General features: G+C 42.3%; 1 protein-coding gene across 7 annotated transcripts in view; it reads left to right on the top strand.

Annotated features, from left to right (window-relative positions):
- The window catches only part of ZBTB44 (zinc finger and BTB domain containing 44), a 41453-nt gene extending 21783 nt beyond the window's left edge, over positions 1 to 19670 (top strand). For 3 of the 7 annotated variants that reach the window (XM_030464663.1, XM_030464658.1, XM_030464664.1), the window contains 4 exons: positions 1000 to 1084; positions 6385 to 6548; positions 10299 to 10599; positions 13488 to 19670. In XM_030464663.1, the coding sequence (XP_030320523.1) occupies positions 6533 to 6548; positions 10299 to 10599; positions 13488 to 13770 (600 nt within the window). In that variant the 5' untranslated portion in view covers positions 1000 to 1084; positions 6385 to 6532 and the 3' untranslated portion in view covers positions 13771 to 19670. The remainder of the gene's footprint in view (positions 1 to 999; positions 1085 to 6384; positions 6549 to 10298; positions 10600 to 13487) is intronic. The other 4 variants (XM_030464660.1, XM_030464659.1, XM_030464661.1 and 1 more) reach the window with 4 other exon arrangements.
- Positions 19671 to 23040: the final 3370 nt, after the last annotated feature.

Genomic DNA, 23040 nt, shown 5'->3' with positions numbered 1-23040 from the left:
GATTTTCCTACTGTGTGCTCCCACATTCAGGTTGCTCCTATTCCACTCTCTTAGAAAGCAGAATTATTTTTGCCATGGCAACAAGAGCATCTCCTCACTCTGTCCTGAGCTTCATGTGCTTGGTGAGGTGCAAGCACCTGAGTTTAGAACTAAACTCAGAACTTCTCTGAGCCTAGTTCTGTACTTGCCAACTTTTCTCCCTCTTATCAGGCAAAAAAAACTTGCTTAATACCCCTGAACAGGGAGTGAGTGCCAGACTCCAAGAAGTAATGAGGGAGCAACAGACACAGGAGGTGAATCAAGTCCTAGTTCAGCTTTAGAGCTGCATTTACCTTAAATTCAGTTTCCAGAGCCCACTTGAGCTGCATTTTCCTGATTGTTTGTGCACCAGACAAAGCTTTGGAATGGTTTTGTGTCTCCAAGTTTCTCCTACACAGGGATGTGTTTGGAGTTTGGCCTCTTCTGTGGTGCATTTCTGATTATTCAGAGGGCTCCTCCTGTCTCAGCATTACAGATATTACCTTATACCTCAGATATTACCTTATAAATGAAGGTAATATCAGTGAGGAGAGAGATGTGGAAGATCTAGAGCACAAAAGCTGTGGAGTGGAGCAGGACTGAACTCTTTAATTGCTCAACAAGTCTTGGAGCCTGATGAAACAGTGCCTGCAGCTGAAAGGTGGCATTTACAGCACCACTGCTGGATGTGTTTTGAAAACTCTGCCTGTATTCCACACAGATTCTTTCCATTTTCCAGGTGTGCCCTTGGTAGAGTTGTCCATTTAGTAGAAAATCTGGGCAGAGGGGAACTTGGGCAGGGATGTGGCATTTTTGGCACTTGTGAAGGATTTTCCCAAGACAGTTTTAGTGCGGGATCACCCAGTAAGCAGCGCCTGTCAGAGTTTTGGGAATTCAAGCTTGATGTGTCTTTCCCTTCTCCCCTCCCCAACCTTTCCTGAACCTTTACTTGCATTAAATTGCCCTTTTTTCTTTGCCTAGGCTCAATAGATGAGGGGGTTACAGAGGGATTGCCCACACTCCAAAGCACCTCTGGCACTAACGCTCACGCAGACGATGATGATCGGTATGTACCTACTCAGTGTGCAGACTGCTCTGCAGCAAGTGCTGTGCTGTAATTAACCTCCCCAGCCTTAATCCCAGACTGTTTCCTTGTTCCTACATCTCCCTCTCTGTGTTGATCAAAGTACAATCAGTGCCTGAAGGAGCAGATGCTTTAGAAAGATGTAGGTGATGAAAGTCAGAATTTGCTTACTTGTTATTTTTCACTTCCTGTCTATTGCCAGGCAGCACTGGTGAAGAAAGGTATTCATGTTTTTACTCTTTCTTCATCACTGCTCTTTTTAACACATTTTTTTGAAAAACCTCTTGACTGGGAAACAGGTTTGGTAGCTACATGCGTGCTAAAGCTGATGTAAGGACAAAAAAGCAATGAAATAAAACAAGTACCTAGTCTTGCCTTCACCAGGCTTTGCTGTTGCCATAAGCCCCAGAGCAGGCAGAGCAGCCTTAAGTCTTTGTCTCCCAACCTTTCTGCCTGTAGCTTCTTACCAAAGATGCTGTCACTTACTGTAAATATTTAGTGGCCCTTTGCTGTGCTGGCATGAGTGATTTATTAAAAGAATCCCTTACAGGGGAAAGCTGGCAGAGAAGGCAGAACAACTAAAAATGGGTCTGTTTGGCCAGGATGTATTGGGGTACTGCTGGAGCCACGTGGTGTACCTGCAAGTGGCACACAAAGGGTACACTCAGCTCCTTTGACTGCCATTGCTTGGCTTTTGTGCTCTGTGTCAAGCAGGACATTGAGCTGACTGTTCCCTTTCTAAGCAAAAATGTGCACAGTATTGACAAGCCATCTTTTTTTGGGTGTTTTGTTAAGCAAGTGGGTCTGAGGAAGAAGTAAAAAACCTTTGGGAGTTGTTGCAGAAACTGTGTCAAGTGAAACTCCCTGGAGAGATAACCATCCAGAACTGGATTTTCATAGCTCATAAAACCTTCCCTGCTACTTCCATCTCAAACCTGGCCCATTGAAGGATTAAATCTGCAGGGAAAATAGCTGCCTAGGTTTTGTCGATGACAGGGAAGATTTTATCTGCTAACAAACCTCAGTGTAAAAATAAAAGCCAGCACTTTGGGTTTGGATTGATGGCAGGAGCACGTGTTGCATTTAGAACTAAACCAGGGTTTTAAAGCTATAATTCTAAAGTCAAGTGGCAGAAGTATTTTCAACAGTGGATTACTTAATAAATTTCCCATAAAATTGCAGAGCTTCAGTAGAGAAAGCACAAAACACATCAAATCCTTTTGAAGCACTGAAAATTCCTTGTAAATGTTCTCTGCCATGCAGAGAAGGAAAGAATACTTGCCTTACTTTATGTCTGAGCTGGAAAATAATTAGTCTCAGAGTAACAGAAGCATCAGCAAAAATGAACTAGAATTTGCACATTGTTTATACAACAATAAGGGAACAAATAGTTATGGGAATTTATGAGAATTTTAGACTCCAGAACTAAAACATTCTACCACGTGCTTTATCTTAGAAATTCAAAGGAAAATGCCAGGACTGTACTTACTCCCTGAACCAGTAAATGTGTAACATGGTGCTTTCAAGTCTTAAAAAGTTTCCTTTCACATGGGAGTGTGTACACACCTGTCAGGAGGGGACAGTGCTGTGACAGCCCTTCAGGCACTGGGCTTTTCAGTTCCCATGTGAAGGTTGAGATGGGCCCTTCAGGAAATAAATATGATCTGTCATGCCCTGCACAGCAGTTTGGGCACCCAGACGTCTACAAAGCAGTGCAGAAATCTGAATCAAATCAAACATTTACTTCCAGCTGAATCAAATGAAAAGCCAAGCAAGAAATCTTATGGAAGGAATCTTAGATTTCTTAAGAAATCTAAAATTTTTTTTTATTAATGCACCTTTTGTTTAAGCTCAGAGATTGTCCAAATGTCAAAATCAGTTGTGAGCAGACAATGCAAATGTATTTATGTATTTCTAATCCTCAAACAAAGCAGAAGACTTGTCTGTCTGAAGGAGACAATTTCAAAAAACTTAAGATATCTTTTCAATGTCTGTGTTCAATGATTAATGCCACTAATTGGTCCTCCTCACTAACCAGAGTTTCAGAAACAGGAGGTCACGTGGAAGTGTTGTCAGCTTAATAGGCACACAGGAATCTGTTAGATCTCAAGCTACTGTTCCACAGTGAAGGCTGCAATATTCTTTGATATTCAGGGTTGGATTGCAAGATACTTTTTTAGCACAGATCTGTAACTCAGCCTCAGGTGGTTTAACAGTCTCTGCATCAGCTCATGGCCACATTTCAAAAGGAGTTGCAAAGGCTCAGTTGTGAAAAATCTCTCTGATCCAACCCAGTGACAACCTCCACTTTTTAAAAATAATTGTTATTTACAAATAGAGAACATTTCCAGGCTCAGTGAGCATTCTGGCATTCACATTTGTCAGAGTTTAGGTCTACATAGTTAAACATGTCTGTAATCTCTCAGTGAAAGGCAGAAAGAATTGCAAGTGGAATATTTTAGCATCTCAGTGAAAGCATTTTAAACCTCTCTCTTTAACTCACTGGTACAGAAATTCTCTGAGGTGTTAGACAAATCTCAACTGCTAAATGCCCCGTTTATGACTAATTGCAAGTCATGAAAATTTAAGCAGGGGAGAGAAAATCATGGTTGTGTTTCCAGTGTAATTTCTTCATTACAGTGCTGAGGCCTGCACTTGTGTCACCAGTAGGTACTTCAGACTGCTTGCAGTGTAAGGATGGAAAAAGTGATGCCAGTCACTGGTAGCTGGAGAGCCTTGTAATTCCTCTTGTATCTGCTTTAAAAAACAAACTTTATTTTAAATTTCTTCTCAGGAGTTTGCCCCTGAAGCACTGCTTCCTGTTTCATTGACAGAGAAGCTGGCACCAGTGCGGTCTCCAAGGGTGAGCTAGCCCAAGAAAGCTGGAAACTAAAGGAGGGCTGTGACTCCTAATTTCTGCCCTAGTTTTAGTGCCTCCCTATGAAACTCTAGGAGCAGGGTGCACTCCTGACAATCCCCCAACACAGAAATGAAGGAGGGAGGACTTAAGAAATGTGTTACCAGAGGATGAGCTTCTCCATAAAGCAAGTTAAATGTTCTTACAAAAAAACCCCAATCTGCAATTCTTATTTGAGCACTCTCTGTGTGTTGGTATGTATGTACAGCTAAGAGCAGGAGGAGTTCTTGCTGCCCAGACAGTCACCCTTCTTCTTTTTTTTGTTTTCACCCCAGCATTGCAGCTGTCACTTGTGTTGCCACATAGCTGTGACAATTTTAATTGTGAATTCTCCAGCTGGCTGAGCACAAGGAAGGGATTTGCCCCTTAGCCAGACAGTGTGACATTTGTCAAATACCAGATGAGGGGGAAGTTGTCCATCCTGAGCCCAGAGCAGTTTGGCTACTTGATTATTGGGTTGTTGTGACAGCTGGGCTTCTCTGCCTTATGCTTTTTCTGCAGTATTGTCCTTTTTGAACTATTATTTTTTAAATATATCTCTGGATAACAGACCTGTTTGTGTTGAAGTCGAAAGCTTATGGTCATACCAACTCCAGGGACAAAACCAGTGTTTCCAGATCTGAGTAGAGTAAAATCTCTCCTTTATCTACTGATCTGCTCACAAAGAGGAACAGAAGTGCCAGAGTTTGCCTGAAATTTGGTTAGACAAATCAGAACCAGTGTTTTAAAATACCCTCATTTCATTTCAAGTGCATTCAGTGAGCCATCAGTTGGCTTTTTTTGACCCATAAGTGGCAGTGAACTACATCCTGCCAGGCCCAGGGTATGATCCATTCTCTTGCAAATGTTCCCTTTAGCAAACATCAACAAGTCTGTCAGCATCTATCTTCTCTGCAGCTCTCTAGGACCCTACTGTGTATAAAAAGAAGTGAAGGACAATAAAATTTCTTCCTCGGAGCAAATATTATCCCAGTTCCATGTGAGACCAGAAATCCTCCTGGGTTTTACAGGCTGATTAGTACTAAACTCCTACAGAAATCTCTTTTATCTTGTGTGTGTGGAGACATACCTGGTGTTCTCTTTCCCCTGATAAATTTTACAGCCAGAACTTTTCCCACTGAACTCAGAATTCAGACAGGCATCTCTCACATTGTATTGACATCCATTTCCTGAGTGGATAAAGACATTGAAGTTGTTGATTTTAAAGAGGAGATTCCAGTTCTTACCCTCCCCTGCTCACCTGGTCTGAGGGGCTTTGTGTGCTCCATAGGAAAATGGATTTGTGCAAACTCTGAGCTCATTCCTGCAAGCATTCAAAGCCCACAAATTCAGCCTAACCTTGAAACCAGCAATGTGGGTTAAAAATTGCATCATTCTGGCTGTGAAATATTCAGGGGGCAGAGCAGTTCCCTGCTGCCACTGACATCAGATCTGCCATCAGGCTGTGAGCAAGCTGAAATGTCTGTTTCCACCCAAAATACAGATCCTAATGCTCAGGAAAGGGAAACCCCAGGTAAATACCTACACCTATTGTTATTGTGTTTCTCCCAGCAGATTTGTTTTTATTTCAGGTGCCCTTCAGCAAAGCAGATTCCTTGCCACAGGACTCAGATAATAAAACTACAGTTCCCTTCAACAGTTTGCAGCCAGAGGCTGAGGAGGAGCAATTAGTCAGTTTGAAATAAATTACTTTGGAAGTTAAATTGTTCCTTTATTATAGTTTGTGTGCTGGTTTTTAAACACAGCACTCGAGCTATCCTCACAGAGCTGAATGTATCAGACAAGATGCAAGTATTGATTAATAGTTTCAACTTAGAAATCTAGAATTGGAGATATTAATATGTGTTCATTCAGCTTGGCTAGAAAATTAATAAAATGACTGAAATGAAAACTTTCTCTAAGAACCCTTCCAATCAAAAGCATTATATGAGGAATAGGCTTTCATTGCCTTTGTAAACATCACTGAAGCTGCAAAATACCTCTTTGATTTCCTATCAGCTCAGCTCTTGACATTCTTCCTCAGGGGCTGTTGTGCTGATTGGGAACCATCGATCTGCTTGAGAAAACACCTGTGCCCGGGCAACAAAACTCAGTTTGCAGCTGGGCCTCAGACCTGGTGAAAACAGAAGTCAGATTATTCTCTGGGTTTGTTCAGATGTGCAAAGTCCAGATGTACAAATTCAGAGCAGAGCTATTGCTGGAGAGGCAGAGATTTCCAGCACACAGATCTCAACAGCGAATCTTTTTCTTCTCTGATAAATACCTTCAAGCTTCAGCTTTCTGTGGGCATTTTGGTTTGGTTTGTTGTTTGTTGGTTTTTTTTCCCACTAGCTTGCTTGTAAATCAGTGACTTTTTCCTTTGTAGTTTGGAGAACGTTCAGTATCCCTACCAACTCTACATTGCTCCTTCTACCAGCAGCACAGAGAGACCCAGCCCCAATGGTCCAGACAGACCTTTCCAGTGCCCAACCTGTGGGGTCCGCTTCACCCGCATTCAGAACTTAAAACAACACATGCTTATCCACTCAGGTAAGAAACCCCCCTCTTCCCAAGAATTACTCCTTTATAGACTCACAATTCTCCTTTTTTTTAACCACCTGGCAAGCTCTTGAAAATTAATTTCAGAAAGGGTGGGTAGAGGCACAGATGGTGAATGCCAGTTTCGAGGCATCAGACCTGACTGATGGCTCTGCTCAGGGGTGATCAAGGATTGTGTGGACTCAGAAAAAAACTCCGCTTGCCTGAAACTCATCAGAATTAGTAATTTTCACGAGAAAGGTTTGGAATGAAGTGTGCTTCAGGGTTTTTTTAGTATACAAAAGAAATGATACACGTTGACATTTTTCCTCTTCCCCGTTGTAACTGTCTGCTGTGTTTTGGAGGAGACTTGCAGCCATAAGAAAATATTACCTGTCTTAAATCCCTGCACTGAAGAATGTTGTGTGCCCTTGGATCTAGGAATTTTTGGAGCATGGCAGGACAACTGGATGGGTTTCCCAATCAATTTAGCTGCTACAGATTGTGCAGGTGGCAAAAGATTTGTTGAATGCCTCCAGTGAGAATTGATTCCCAACTTGTTGCATTCATTTTGATTTCTGCCTCAAGTATAACTCCTAATGTCTTTGCTGTCAGTGTTTCTCAAGGCTTGTCAGCATTATCTGGCAACAGCACTGATATTTTAGTGAATGAAGGGAATATCAGAGGGTTACTGCACTTGAACACTAAGCCCAGTGGTGAGGCATCTCCTGGTTTGAGCTTGACTCTAAACTGCAGGCAGATGCTGCACCGTTTTGGGGCAGAGCAAACACAATTGTCAAAGTTTAGGTTTTCTCCCTGTCAGCAATTACTTGTCAAATCCCTTCAGGCAAAATGACCATATTGTGTTTAGCCCAGTGGTAATAATCTGCATTTAATATTTTAAAAAGCAGATTTGGTGAGCATCTCAGGTGAAAATGAGCCCAAGCCAGGGCTTTGCTAAAGTCTTCAGTGACAGCAGGCAGGCTTCAGCAACAGCATCTCTGGCTGCCCTGTGGACTGGCAACCCCTGGGCAAAGCTGGGAGAGAGATTTGCATAGCTGTTTTAGGATAATTAGCATGCAAAAGAGACTCTCAGAACTTTTAAACCTTGAAAATGTTTTCACAGAAGCAAAATGGCTGAAGAGATTTTCCTCAGACTATCAGAGGAATTAGATGCCCTTAGCCAGGACAAAAGCATGAAAAGTTTCAGCTCCACAATATCCCAGTATATTAACTTGTTTTCACATGCTTCACAAGGAGTTGGAGTGTAACCTTAACTACAGCTTTCTCTGTATAAAAGCCCCAATTAAAAGTTCAGCTCCTGCTTTGAACCTAAGGGAAGCAGATTGAAAGCCTGCTGGAATTAACAGCCTGGACTGATGCACATTCAGCCTTCTGAAAAAACCTTTTTTATTCCTTGACAGCCCTATTATGAGTAGAGCTCCAGATTCCAGATTCTTGGCCTCATGTTTGGATTTTCCACACTTTCTGGAGTTGAGACTTGTTATTCAAACTTAACTTTTGGTGATTCAGTCCTTTATGTTGTAATAGTTGTGTTTGGGTGTGATCATGTGCTCACTGCAACATGTGGCAGCACTCCTGTGTTTGAAGGGTTTATTAATGGCTGTAATAAATGAAAAATGAGCTAGTAACAGAATTTCTAAATTAATAGGAGGGGGAAAAAATGAGTGGCATGAACCTAAACTGTCTCAGAGAGCTGCCTGTCACTCAGAGCCACTGAAGATTATTGTATAGAAAGGTTCCCAGGCAGTACAAAGGCTGCTGCTTCACTTTTCCATCACCATTCCTGCTGCATGACAGGGGCATCCGTGGTCACACACAACACTGCTCTGAGGCCTAAGGCAGCCAGGAAAAGATGTTGCAATTAAGGGCAGGCTGATAATTGCATTGTTGAGAACCAGTCTGGCACGAGAATCTCCCAAGATCAAAGGAGTTGAAGGATGGTTTGAGATGAGTGCTGCAGTGGGGACTGTTTGGCTGCAGCTCTGGGAGCTGAACCCTGGTGTGATGCATGGAGGCTTCAGATCATTTGGAGCTGGGGGGGAGAAGAGGTGTGTGAGGGACAGGTCCCATTGGGATGAGGTCTATTGGGATGAGATCTATGGGGATGAAATCTGTTGGCTTTCAGAGGGCTGGAGCACCTCCCTGGGAAGCCAGGCTGAAGAAGTTGTGGTTGTTCAGCCTAGAAAAGAGGCTCCCAAGTGACCTCAGAGCAACTTTCCAATAGGAAAGTTAAAAAAAAAGGGGCTAAAAGCTGGGGGAGGGGGTGACACCCCCCTTTTGACACGGGGTTGTAGTGGGAGAACAAGGAGTAATGGGTTAAAACTTATATGGAGAAGATGAGGCTGAGAGGAGACCTTAGAGCGTTCTTCAGCTGCCTCAAGGGAGGTTGGAGCAAGGAGGGAAGAAGCCTCTTCTTAGTAAACTGTGAAAGGACCAGATGAAAGGGATGGAAGCTGTGCCAGGGGAGGTTTAGGATGGATATTAGGAGGGTTGTCAGGCACTGGGATGGCCCAGGACAGTGGTGGAGTCACCATGCCTGGAGGCATTTAAAGGGCATTTGGACCTGGTCCTTAAGGACATGGGTTAGGAGTTGAGTGTGGTGTTAACCAGAGGTTGGACTGGGTGGTCTTGGAAGTCTCTTCCAACCTAAAATATTCTGGGATTCTGTGAGTGAAGAGATTTAGGTTGGACATTAGGAAGAAATTCTTCAGTTCTTCCAACCTAAAACATTCTGGGATTGAAGAGATTTAGGTTGGGCACTAGGAAGAAATCCTTTAATTCTTCCAACCCTAAACATTTTGGGATTCTGTGATGGAAAAGGAGAGATTTAGGTTGGACACTAGGTCTTCACTTTGAGGGTGGTCAGACTCTGGCTCAGGTTTCCCAGGGAAGTTGTGGCTGCTCCATCCCTGGAAGCATTGAGGGTCAGGTTGGATGGGCTTGGAGCAACCCATGCTGGTGGGAGGTGTCCCTGCCCATACAGGAGGTGGGAACTGGGTGAGCTTTGAGTCCCTTCCACCCCAAACCATTTAATGAAATCAGGTTCTGAGCAACTCTACCCCAATCCTTTCAATCCTACCCCACCATTTAGGGCAACTGGGCTGGTGAAGGGATCCAGCACAGATCCTATGAGGAGAGGCTGAGGGAGCTGGGGGTGTTGAGGCTGGAGAAGAGGAGGCTCAGGGGAGACCTCATCACTCTCTCCAACTCCCTGAAAGGAGGTTGGAGCCAGGGGGGGGTTGGGCTCTTTTCCCAGGCAACTCTCAGCAAGACAAGAGGGCAGGATCTCAAGTTGTGCCAGGGGAGGTTTAGGTTGGAGATGAGAAAGAATTTCTTTCTGGAGAGGGTGATCAGGCATTGGAATGGGCTGCCCAGGGAAGTAGTGGATTCTCCGTGTCTGGAGATCTTTCCAAAGAGCCTGGATGTGGCACTGAGTGCCATGGGCTGGGAACCATGGGGGGAGTGGATCAAGGGTTGGACTTGATGATCTCTGAGGTCCCTTCCAACCCAGCCAATTCTATGATTCTAACTGAGTGAGCTTTGAGTCCCTTGCACCCCAAACCATTTAATGAAATCGAGTTCTGAACAACTCTACCCCAATCCTTTCAATCCTACCCCACCATTCCGTGCTCTGTTCTGCCTCCTCTCAGAACTCCCCCTCCAATTCCACCCGATGAAGCCTTTGGTTTTGTTTTTTTCTTTGTTTTTTTTTTGCCCCTCCTCTCTCTCCCCCCTCAGGCATTAAACCCTTTCAGTGCGACCGCTGCGGGAAAAAGTTCACCCGGGCTTACTCCCTCAAGATGCATCGCCTGAAGCATGAAGGTAAACGCTGTTTCCGCTGCCAGATCTGTAGTGCCACTTTCACTTCCTTCGGGGAATACAAACACCACATGCGGGTTTCCCGGCACATTATCCGCAAGCCGCGGATTTACGAGTGCAAAACCTGCGGCGCCATGTTCACCAACTCTGGGAATTTAATCGTGCACCTGAGGAGCTTGAACCATGAAGCGTCAGAGCTAGCAAACTACTTCCAGAGCAGGTGAGGTGCACAGCAAAAACCTAACAGGGAAACTTGGTTTTTTGTTTTGTTTTTTTTTTTCTTCCTTCTCTTTTTTTGTCCTTTTTTTTCCCCTTTTTTTCCCTTCCCTTTTTTTCTTTTCTTTTTTCCTTTTTTCTCTTTATTTTTTTTTCCTTTTTATTTTTCTTTTTCTTTTCCTTTTTCTCTTTTTTCTTTTTTCCTTTTTTTCCTCTTAATTTTTTTCTTTTTATTTTCTTTTTCCTATTTTCTTTCTCTTTTTCTTCCCCTTTTTCTTTTTTTGTTTTTCTTTTTTCCTTTTCCTTTCTTTCTCTTTTTCCTTTTCTTTTTTCATTTTTTTTCATTTTTTTCCTTCTTATTTTTTCTTTTTCTTTCCCTTTTTCTTTTTCTTTTTATTTATTTCCTTTTCCTTCTTTCTTTTTCTTTTTTCCTTGCTCTTTTTTCCTTTTTCTTTTTCATTTTTTTTCCTTTTTCTTTTCCTTTTTCTTTTCCTTTTTCTTTTCCTTTTTCTTTTCCTTTTTCATTTCCTTTTTCTTTTTTCTTTTTCTTTTTTCCTTTTTCTTTTCTTCCTTTTTCTTTTTTTTCCTTTTTATTTTATTTTTCTTTCCCTTTTCCAATTTCTTTTCTTTTCCTTTTTCTTTTCCTTTTTCTTTTCCTTTTTCTTTTCCTTTTTCATTTCCTTTTTCTTTTTTTCTTTTTCTTTTTTCCTTTTTCTTTTCTTCCTTTTTCTTCTTTTTCCTTTTTATTTTATTTTTCTTTCCCTTTTCCAATTTTTTTCCTTTTTCTTTTCTTTTCCTTTTTTTCCTTTTTCCTTTTTTTTTTCTTTTTTCCTAAATCATCTTTTCAGGGCAGCCTGCTGTGCCTCTCATCAGGTTGCTAGCTAATTCCAGTCAAATTCATCCTTGTGCCACTCTGTTGTACCTGAGCTGCCCTTGCTATATGAGGAGGGCACTGAGGAATCAAGTGACACACAGAGCTGCTCCTGAGCTACTTCATTGCTCTCCCCAGCAGTCTCTGCAGTCAGGCTGGTGGTGTTAAGCCACAGTTTGCTACATGGAGTGTCTGTGGAGTTCTGTCCATGATTTGCTGTCACAATCTGACACTTGGCCTGTTCACTTTCATAGGGAACAGACTTGTGACTTCATTTTAAGTGCTTTCTTGATGGTGGATGTTGTGGAAAGATTGCATGACTCCAGACCTTCTCTTTTTTCATTCCCTAGGTAACACATTACTGAATTTTAGACTCCCAGGGTTTCTATGGGAAGGGCCAGTTGGACATTTCTGGTTTGCCAGGCTGCACAGAACCTGCCATGCACCTCACTAAAGCCTCTTCAAAGGGTTTTAATTCATGAGAGCAGCAACAGTGACCATTGGAATCTGAGAGAGAAAAATATGAAAGTGGTGAGGGAAATTGGAGAAAGGGAAACCTCAGAGCCCTTAAATCTAGAGAGAGGGTGGAGTTTGGTGTGTGTGTGACTGCATCTTAGCACTGCAGAAGAAACGTGGTGTCAGTGTCACAGCATCTGCAGTGCCACCCCTCATGATTTCTAGAGCAAAACCTTTTTTTTCCCCTCCAAAACATTTCAGCATTTTGTTCTGTTTGGTTGCCTGAGCAGTGCTGTAGAATGAAGAAATTGCCAAGCAAAGCAGGGAAGCCAGGCAGTGTTTTTCCAACAGAATATTGTTTAAAAGTACAAGTGCTTCAGCTCTGTGGCTTTACGCAGATCTTGTTCTTGGCACTTGGGCCAGAACTGGAGCACAAACTCTGAGGGATGGTGCCATGGCTGTGGCCAGCACTTTATTGTTGGCTTCAAATTAAAGGCACATTAAAGGATGTGATCAGAGCTGTCTGTGGGCCTTAGATTTACAAACCCTCAGTTTTACAGAGTTGCTTGAATCTGGATTTGAAGCACTGGATGCTGCTGTCATTTAAGAGAAAGACTGCTTTGAAATTGATCATTACCAGAAGAAAATAAAGGATACAGTGTGCATATATGTAAAAAAAAATGCATATATAAATATATATATATATATATACACATACACACTTGGCTCAATTACGGATTTACATGTCTGGTCCTGAAAATTTTCAAGGAAAATGTATTTTGTTGTATATTCCTGCTCTGAAAATACTGCTGGAGAACAATAACATCAGAAAGGTTGGGCCAGATGATCCTTGAGGTCCCTTCCAACCTGACATTCTATGATTTGCTTTGGATACACTCAGCCATCAGTTGGTAAAGAGGAAGATCTGGAAGTGTTGTCCAGCAAGGACTGAAAGGGAAGGAATTGCAATTCCCTTCTTCTCACAGGAGCAGGGTGTGTGTGCACATCACAAAACCCCACTGGGCTGCTCTGGCAGCCTCCTTACACCTCCTTGCTTCCTCCTCTGTTCCCAGCCTGTCCTGCTGCTCTTCCTTGCCTGGATCTTACCTCCATGCTGGAAAACTCCCACATTTTTGCCAGCACTGAACTCATTTTTGTTCCAATTTTTGAAGGTTGAGTGCTCACCTTTTTTTTTTTATTATTTTACTTTATTTTTTTCCCAATGAGGTTTTCAGTGCCGTATGATGTTCCAGCCATTAACTTCCATTCTCATCAAGGTGATAGAATCTAAATTATCAGGAGGTGCTGTGCAGGAAATATGGATGCAGAGCAATTGGGAAATTGATGCCTTTGAATCCATTCTGTGGGTGTTTAAATGAGAACCAGGTGATAGTGCTTAGTGAAGTGTGTCACTGGGATGGTCCTGGGGCACTGTGAAATGAATACCTTTGTTCTCTGTGCATTTCAGGCTGTAGCTTGTGTGCTGTAACTGCTGCAAAGCAACTGATCTGGGTGTGTTTGTGTGAGAAATGACATTTCTCTTCTGTCCTTTGCCCTTCTTCTAGTGACTTCCTAGTACCGGACTACTTAAACCAGGAACAAGAAGAGACCCTCGGGCAGTATGAGCTAGGGGAGCATGGCTTTGAAAGCAACTCTTCTGTCCAAATGCCTGTCATTTCACAGGTGTCTTCAACTCAGAATTGTGAAAGCACTTTCCCCTTGGGGTCTCTGGGTGGGTTGGCAGAGAAGGAAGAAGATGTGCCAGAGCAGCCAAAGACTAATGCCACTGCTGAGGCAACAGCAGGTGACCCTCCCAAAGGGGAGCTGTCATCTATCACTATTGAATAATTCATGGTTTGGTTTCATTTTTGTTCTTTGGAAAGTGCCTGTGTTTGGTCCTGTACATTTTAATTTAATTTTTTTTTTTTAACAAAAAGTGGGGGAGATTTTCCCTTTTTACTTTGTAAGCTACGCTTTAAACAGAAAACTGCAACAGATGTTACATTATTTTTCATGACTGAATGATCACTTCTGTGAAAATATTTAAGACTGAATGCACAAAAAGACCTTGTCAGAACATCATGGAAGCTGTGATACACTTCTAAAGAAGAACAACTGATTCAGATCACTTTAACTATTTCTTCTTCCACAGTTAGAGCAGCTCATTAAGTTTCTCGTGCTTCTGCAGACCCTCTGGTTAAGGGAAAGAAATCAGAGGGAACCTTTTTACCATGACAAACAAAACGATGTATTGGAAATCATTATTGAACAGTTTTGACTGGTTTTGAGTGGATGCTTTAATCTTCTGCATAAAAAAATATGACACTTCCCATCTCTGTGCCTGCTGTTTTTCAAAGAGCTTACTGTAACCCTTTTCTTGGAAATGGTAAGCATTTTTGAAACTTAACAGCCACACACTTTTTCAAAACACCTCATCCCTTTTCATCTCAGATGAATCAGTTTTGACAAACCAAGTGATGTCATGCCAGGTATATTCCTACTTCTTATATTCCAGTCCTTTTAGAAACATCTTGATCAAAAGGCCTGTCCAGATTTGCCCATCTAAGGTTAGGCATGGAAATAACTGTGGTCAGGAAAAGTCCAGTGGTGCATAACGAGTTGGGGATGATAGAAGAAGATATATCCCTGCAAGCCTGACAAATATCTCATGACTGTATCTTTGGTGGGAAAATGAAGGTATTCCCAAACTGAAAATCTTAAATCCTGACCAGATTATTTGCAGTTCTGGTCACTTCCCTCTAATCCTATAGATTGTATTTTTATTAATCTCCAAAAGCTAGCTAGAGAGAGTTTACAGATGGGAAATAATGGAACTCTTTTGTGCATTATTGCACATTTTTTTTGTTTATGCATCTGCATGTATAGTTTCTGAATTTTTTATTGGTCTGTTTTGGACAAAACAAGCAATTTCTTCTCTTTAGAGGCCAACTTTCTAACCCAACAGGGGGTTGTTTACAAAAAGCCTATATAGCAGTGATGAATTGTTCCTGCTTCAAAACATTTTAAATCCTTGCCAACTCAGTTTATTAAAGGCCATTACTCCAGCTCCATACACAGCTCCAGAAAGCAATAAGTTGAAAGATTTTCAATTTCATTTTTCCATATTTAGAAAAAGCTGCAAATTTGGGGAGGGGGGGATTATTCAGAGCAGTGAGTCTTGCTTTGGTGAGGCTGTTTGGGCTGTAGTGCTGCTTTGAAATCTCAATTAGGAAATACATTAGGAGGTTTGTGGGGTTTGGAAATATTTTTTTTTCATTGCTTCTGAAGTTAACTCAGTGTTGGATGCCAAATGCCTGTTGCCAGCAGATGACATGCTGAGCAAGTTGGTATTACTTGATCTTAGTATTTCAAAGGCATGATATATTCCCTTAGTTTTGAATCCTGGTTGTTTTTTTTTAATTACTGCTTTCTGTCTGGATTTTTGGGTGGTTTTTTTAACATGCAAACATGAGGAGGAAATGAAACCAGCAGAGAAAGGTTGCTCCTGAGGAAACAGGAGACACAAAAGTCATATTATACTGCAAGATCAATTTGTATTCAGTTATCTTAGGTGGCTCTGATACTCTGTAGGTCTGAGTTGTTTCTACTAATAGCCAACTTTTGTCAGGAAAAAGGTTTCTTGCCCTTTGGAAAGAGCTTAAAGGGTTTCAGTGGCTCTTAACATTTTTTCTCAGCTGTGTTTTAGGTTCAAAACGCACATTTTAGTTAAAGAGAGTGAAAACAGTTGGGATTTAAGGCCTTGCCATGTTGCTGGAATGAAGTTTCTCCACTTGATCCAAGGTAACAAGTTCTCTGCTGCAGTTCAGACCTGGGTGTCTGCCTTTGCCAGTCTTCTTAAAAGGGCTTGAAGGAGAAATTCTTTTTTTTAAGGGTGCTGTACTGTGAATTGGCCCAGTGCCTGCTGCTGGGCTGAACTGAAAGACCAGTTCTCTCCCACTTTGGATTTCTGGGAAGGCAGTGAGACAAGGCAATGCCTTCTGCTGAGCTTTATCCTGGATTATAGGGCTATGACACTGCAAATCAAAAAATCCAGAATTTTCTGGTTTTTCAGAGAAGTTTTACTTCACTTTGCAGGCACCTGAGAATCCTTTGAGATTCAGGTATTAAAAAGTCCTCTAATCTGTTAGAATCTGATCATTCTCACCCATTAGGTATTTTGCTAAACAACTAATTAGTGAGGAGGTCTTCAAATAGCACAGACCTGTCTGGCTATTGGATCTTTAAGACTTGAAATTTTGTATCAGAAGGCAAAAACTGCTTTCTGAATACCAAAGAGAAGCAGGAAAACATTTGGAAGATTTGGTAGCTCTAATCTGTTCTTCCTTGAAAAGAAATGAGAATCATTTTTAACTCTTAACACCTTGGTGCAAGGCACTCCATGGGTTTGTTGTTCATTTTGGTGTGTCACACATTATCTCTTCAGCCCTGTAATCTCTGTGTGACATCTTCATTTACTTCTCACTTTTCAGTCTGATTCTAAGGCAGGAACAGCAGAGTTCTTAGATGATTTTGCTTGTTTCAGGGTTGTCTTTACTTGTTCATTTCCCTGTTTGTCACTGTTTCTTGCTACTATCTCTTTTCTACATGGAAGTAAACACAAATTAAATACAAATACCACTGCATTTCTCCTCCCTAACTGGTTGGAAGTGTTCAGTTCTTTGAAATGCAGGTGTTTTTCACAGCAGAGATGTGAAAACACAGTGCATCTTAAAACAATCTCTGTTGCTAATATGCTTAGATTCCAAACTGAGCCAGATAGATCTAAGCTAGAAGAAAGTTGCCTTAAACTTCCCTTGGGATTAAACCTAATAAATGGATTTATTTCAGTAAATTATCAGGGAGTTTTGAACTCTGGACTGCATTATTATTTTTTCTTTTTTTTTTTTTCTTCTCCCCCACCAAAAAACCACTGACCAACCAATCCCCTATTTGGTCTGCATTTATATTTCTGCTTGACAGGGATCACAGAACAGCTGAGACTGGAAAGGGGCTCTGGAGCTGATCTGATCCAACCCCCATGCTCAAAGCAGAGTCAGCAAGAACAGGAGGCTCAGTCCATGAATATCCCCAAAGGTGGAGACTCCCCAGTTTCTCTGGAATCCTGTCCCACTGCTTGACCACTCTTCACCATAAGAAAGTTTTCATAAGGTTAGATCAGATTTCTTTTATTTCAGTTGTTGAACAAAACTCTGGCTCCAGTTTCTTTGCCCCCTCCTAACCAGCAGCTTTGCTGGGAGCTCTTTCAAGCCTTCTCCAGGTAACCCAGCCTGATTGATGCTCCCACCTTTCCCCATCTTCCTGCCCCTTCAAGTTGTTCAGAATTTCCACCAAATAGCTACAGGCATGACCCTACATGTGTGAGGAGTTCCCTTGTCAAGCAAATCATCTCCAAACCCATTCCCAAAGTGATTTATCTCTTGGTTTTGCTTCTCCTTCTCCCCCGTGGCACCAATCTTTGCACTCGGTGGAAAACCCTTTCCTTTCCCATTTCTTCTGCAAGCAGAGTGCCTTCACCACCCCAGAACTAGCAAGGTTCTGCTGGATGCCAGGGACCCAGGTTCTCAGAGTCTGTGCAGGGTTGTTTCTCCTTGCATATTGTGTAGAGCAGTGTTTCTGATGGGAAAGGAAGGGATAGGGTTTTTTTTTTTCTGACTTCACACGGTGTTTTGGGAGGGTGGAAGAAATTCCATAGCCCCACAAAAGAGGAGAAGAGAAATGTTTCAGCTGTGCAGGAGATTTGGCCAAGTTGTAAGGGTTTGATTTGTTTTTATTGATGCAGACACACAGCACAACTCCCCTGGGAATCTCTGGGGATGCCTGCACGTTCAGCAAACTTTAAAAAACTCCTTGTCAGAAGTGAGAGTGTTTGTCACTGTTCTGGGACCACAGGAGAGAAGAGGTGTTTTTCCTGGTGACTTGGCTGTCCTGCCACAGTCTGAGCTCACTTGTCAGGCTCGCAGATGCAATGCTCAGGTCTCTCATACTGAGAGATTAGCAGGCTAGGTCCTTGTAAATGGTTCTGGGTTCACATGTATCTTGAGTCTAAAAGGTGTGAATTTAAACTTTTTTAAAAAGTTAATAGCTGCCAATGCAGTAAAATATATTTTCTAAGACTAGGATCCCTATATGTCCCTTCCGGGATAAAATGTTATTGTTTTTAAGTTTTTATATGAGGGCTTGAGTTACTTCTTGGTTGCTGGCTTTCCCCCCCCAGCCCCAGGATGTAAGAGCACTGAGAGCATTCCCAGGGTCTCCCTGAGACCAACCAAGAAATATTTGATATGCAAAACCAGAGGGGAGCCTTGTGCACCCTGCAGGGATGGAGAGAATGCAGATGGGGGAGCACCTGTTGCTCCTGGATCCATTGCAACTCCCACACCATCAGAATATGGAAAAGAGCTAATTTTCATTCAGATTTTGAGTTTTGCTTAGCAGGTGAGACCCAGTTTTGGAGGGTTTTCACCTCCAAGGATGGACATAATAAATTCCATAGCATCTTGATGACAGAGAAGAGGGTTCCAAGGCCACACGGTGCCTCAGCCACATCAGAGGTCCCTGGTAAATAGAGTCAAAATGTTAGAGGAAATGTACCATAAAAAAAAAAACCCAACCAAATGTGATTTTTTTTTTTAATGCAACAGTACTTACTGCTCTGGGTTTTTATTAACTCAACGTGTGCTATCACAGTAATTCAGTGCCCCACAGGTCTCAACTACAAACCTGGTTGCACTAAAAAAAAAAACCAAACAAAAAAGTATCATAAAAAATAGGTTTCTGGTGCTGCCAGCCTGTGTGGCAACTGTACCTGCAGTCTTCCTGAGGTTGCTGGAGTCCCCAGAAGAGTGATTTTTGTTTAACCATCTCTTTAGCTGCTGCATGCTTTGGATATTCTGACTTTCAGCCCTGGCTACACCAAGTTCTTGGACAGCTTCTTTGCCCTGTTCCTGCAGTGCCTTCACTCTAGGTGCTGCCCTATGGTGAGAACCCTTGAAGAGGAAAAGAATAAGCTGGAGGGAAAAAAAAATGTGAATTAAATTATATTGTTGGGCTTCTTTGTGCATTTTAGTAACAGTGAAACCCCTTTAACTGTGCCAGTCTCTGGTCACCAGCTGTATATCCAGTTGTCATCTCATCCACAGTACAGCTTCTCTTGTTGCTGCTGGCCCCAGCTAGATTACTTGGCATGTTTCTTGACTTTAACAGACTTGTTTTTTGGTTTGGGTTTTGTTTTTTAATGTAAACGATGTTTAAATACACTTCACATTTTATATAATACTATCTGGCTATTAGTATTTTTCAGGAACCATAGTTCTTGGTGGCTATATATATTTTTGTGACTTTTTTTGTAAACTAAGTGCCCGTTTCAACGTTACAATCATTTTTAGAGTTATTGTAATCAATGTGAATATCATGTTTTTTCAGATCTGTTCTGAGCCTGTAGTGTTTGCTTTGTGATCATACTGTGTAATGTATATATTCTGTATAGTTACATTGTATTGAAATACTAGCTTGTTTGATATAAGAAAAGTATGTATTGGGTACCTTTTTGCTAGCCTGGTTGTTTAATCTTTAAAAAAAATGTTCTAAAATGCAAAAAAAAAAAAAAATCTCCAAATTGGTCCCATTAGAGGTCAAAATTAAGGGGGAAGAAAAACTAGTTTTGAGTGTCTTTGGATAGAAACATGAAGCTAAGATTTTTCATTAAAATATTAATGTTTTATGGAGTATATCTTTGCTTTGTGTCTTCTTTAACGATCCCAAAGTTTGTCTTACAATACAGGATTGGCTTTGACCTTGTGCAGGAAGGTGCTGCAGCTTCATTCCCTTCCAGCTTCTGCTTCTCATCAGTCTCAAAGCAGCTGAGTGTGAGGAGACCTCTCTGTTGCTGAAGCTGTCGTGGGGAGGAAGGTAGTTTAAAACAAAAGCAGCATTAAGAAATGACAGGAGAAGCCACATGAGTAGAGAGTATCAAGAATAAAATACACATTTCTGTTTCATTTCCCATTGTGGGTTACATTTCCCTTTGCTGAGGTTCTCTTTTAGGCTGCATGCTGCAAAAGCAGTGGGGCCTTTGGGAGTGGGGTTTTTCCTGATGGAAAGCCAGCCAGGAATGAGCTTCATCAAATGAGTCAAAGTAGGAGATGTTTAAAGAGGACAGGAAAGAGTCAGGAGCCCAGCTGCAAACTTCATAATAGTCACAGAACAGCCTCAAGTCATGGGACTCAAAATACACCTCTGCTTTCTGGCAATTAAATCCATTTGCCTCCCCCAGATCAAGCTGGAATGCTGGCTGGATCAGCACATAGCTAGGGCACAGGTAGGAAAATGGATGAAATTCCATGGATCATTCCAGTAAGCTGGAGGAATAAGAAACAGACTGCACTGGCACTGGCATTACAGCTGTGTCCAGCATCCAACCTGGGAGGGAAAAGAAAAAAGGAGGAAGCAGCCACAGTTAACCTGGGCATGGGGGAGGGTGAGAGACTATGAATTCCAAGTTCTCCCTTTTCCTGTTTTTATTGAAAGTGGAATTAGAAGAGGGGACATAAGGGCTTTGGGGAGAATGAAAGTTTGAGGTGGAAAGGCTTTGGCCCTGTTGGTCTCCTGTAAAAATGAGAATTTTGCTGCTTTGAGGACAGACCCAGTGAGGATGCAGAGATGTTCAGCAGACCATGAGACATCTAAAGCCTGTTAGGAACATTCAGTATCCTAAAACCCAACCCTTGGATAGGGATGGAGGTCCAGACTTGTGGCTGGAGCAGATTTTTCCAAAGTTCAGCAAGAAACCTCTTTTTCCATCTTCTTAACAAGGGCAAGTGCACACTACTGAAGTTTTTCTCTGGCTTCCTTCTAGCCTTGAAGCATTTGCTTCCTGCCACTAACAAATCTCTGTTTCTTTTACACAGAGGAGAGGGCCTGAGATGAGCTTGAACTTGTGGAGCTGAGTTCACCCTACCCCATCCTTACGTGTGGGATGTTCTGATGAAAATGAAGCTGCTAAGTGAAGCCTGGCTTGGATTCTGTGCTTTTCAAGCTGTTTTTGGCTTCTGCAGCTCCAGAGCAGAACTCTGTCACCAGAGCTTGCTGGGGGAAGTGTGTCCATGCCAGAGTTCAGAGATATTCCATGTGCAGTCACTGGGATTTGGGGGATCTGTTAACACCTGCTTTAGGGGAGACCTGCAGCCCTGGAGAGCAGATTGGCACTGGCTGAGAGCAGCCCTGATTTTCTGACTTGCTTTTCACAGATCCTTTAGGCCACAGCTGCCCAGAGTAAAAACCATGGGGCTGAGAATCTGAAGGTTTGAGCTTGCCTTTGATCACTGCCTTCCTCCCAGCCGTGGTGAAGATGAGAGAAAGCAACTCAGGGGGCATCCCTTGATGTATTTCACTTGAACCTTTCCCTCTGGCTGCTGAGATGGGAATGTCTACCCAAAGTCTGAAGTTAATTGTGTTAATTGTGCCACCAGCCCTGACTCTTAGACCCTCCCCTGCATTTTGAATACAGCTGGTTGGATTTATGTGGGAGAACACAGGATAACCTGCATTCCCAGTGCCTGCAGAAAGCTTCATGCTCAGGCCCCCTGTTCTGTAATTCTCCCATTTAGCAGATCACAGCTTTTTTCCTCACCAAGTCCTTTTCCTGGCCCTGGACACACACGCACAGAGGGTCTGTCTGTGCTCATTCAGAAAGAATTCTGAACAACAAACACACGAAAGCAGCAGCTGACCAACTCTTTCCTTGCTGCTTCCCTGCAGAAACAGCTGCTCCTGTCCTCTTGGTGAATCCTCATCAGATAAAGCAGGTTAGTGGCTTAATCCTTCAGCAAGAACCTTGCTTCCCTTTTCTTTCAGAAAAGAGAAGTGTGGTGTTGTGTCACTGTTCTCATCCCAGCTTTTCCTCTTGATGGGTTTCTGGATAAGATACTAATTGTAAGGAAGCTTTTGTGGCCTTGAGAGGTTGATATTTTTTTTTTTTTTTTTTTTGAGGGGAGGAGTGTTGATGGTGCTTCAGGATATTTCACTGGTTTCTCTTTCATTTTTTCCCTGTGGAGACTGACATTTTCCAGACTATTTCTCAGAAAAACCAGTTACAAACAGGTTGCTGTTAAGTAGGATGTAACGCTGGGTAAGTAGGAGCAGCATCCACTTGTGCCAGAACAAGGTAAAATCCTTAATTATTTCTTGGCTTAAAGTGTTTCTGCAGCATTGCTTTCAAAGTACCTTGGGCCCAAGATAGCTGTGGCTGTGCCTCTGGAATTCATGCCCCTGGAAAACCAGAAAACTCTTGGTAAAAGTGGATGACTGGGATTCTTTGCAGGCAGGGCAGAAGTCTTCCTCCAAGTCAAAGAGGAATAACCAGAAATGTTGGGAGAGGACCAAGGAAACCATCGTGTGTTTGTGGGCTGCTGGAGGACTCCCAATTCCAGGATGATCCCTGTCTGTGGATGTGGAGGTGACATTTCGAGACACAGAGGGAAAAAGAAATAATCCTTGGAGGTTGATGCTGCATCACTGAAGGGTACCAGGCCATGGCTTCCAAAGAGCAAGGCACAATCCCAGTATCTAAATAGTATTTAAATGGGCTGCTTTGCCAGAAATGTCTTTAAATTGCTCCTGAAGAGCATTTTGTGATCTTGACTTTCTGCCTGTTGCTTCTCTGGCTCAGCACCACATATTTTATGGGCTGAGTATTAATGGGGTGCACAGCACTGGGGTTTTTTTGGAGAGTTTCTCTGCATAAACGGAGCCTGGCGCTATGTAAAACAAAACTGGAGAGAAAAGACACCAAAACAGAGGAGTAATAAGCAACAGAGTGCAGAAAACCAAAACACAGAACTTCATCTTCCCCTGATTTTAATGAGAAAAATAACAAAAATCCTAACAAACCCTTCAGTGGTGCTGTGATCGGTTTCAGGGCTGACGTGAGAGCAATTATAAACAGCAGTTATGCAACTGCCTCCTTGATTGAATTGCAATTAATACAGAGCAAGAAAGAGCCAAACAAAAAGAAATGGCTCGGGGTTGATTTGGTTTGTTTTACATAAATCAAAAAAAAAAAAAAACCCAAAAAACACAGGTCAGCCTCTTTTTCAAAAG

Source organism: Calypte anna, chromosome 24 (genome assembly GCF_003957555.1).
Source record: "Calypte anna isolate BGI_N300 chromosome 24, bCalAnn1_v1.p, whole genome shotgun sequence".
Classification (NCBI taxonomy): Eukaryota; Metazoa; Chordata; class Aves; order Apodiformes; family Trochilidae; genus Calypte; species Calypte anna.
The sequence above is the reverse complement of the archived record's forward strand: the minus strand, read 5'-3'. Positions and strand labels throughout refer to the sequence as shown.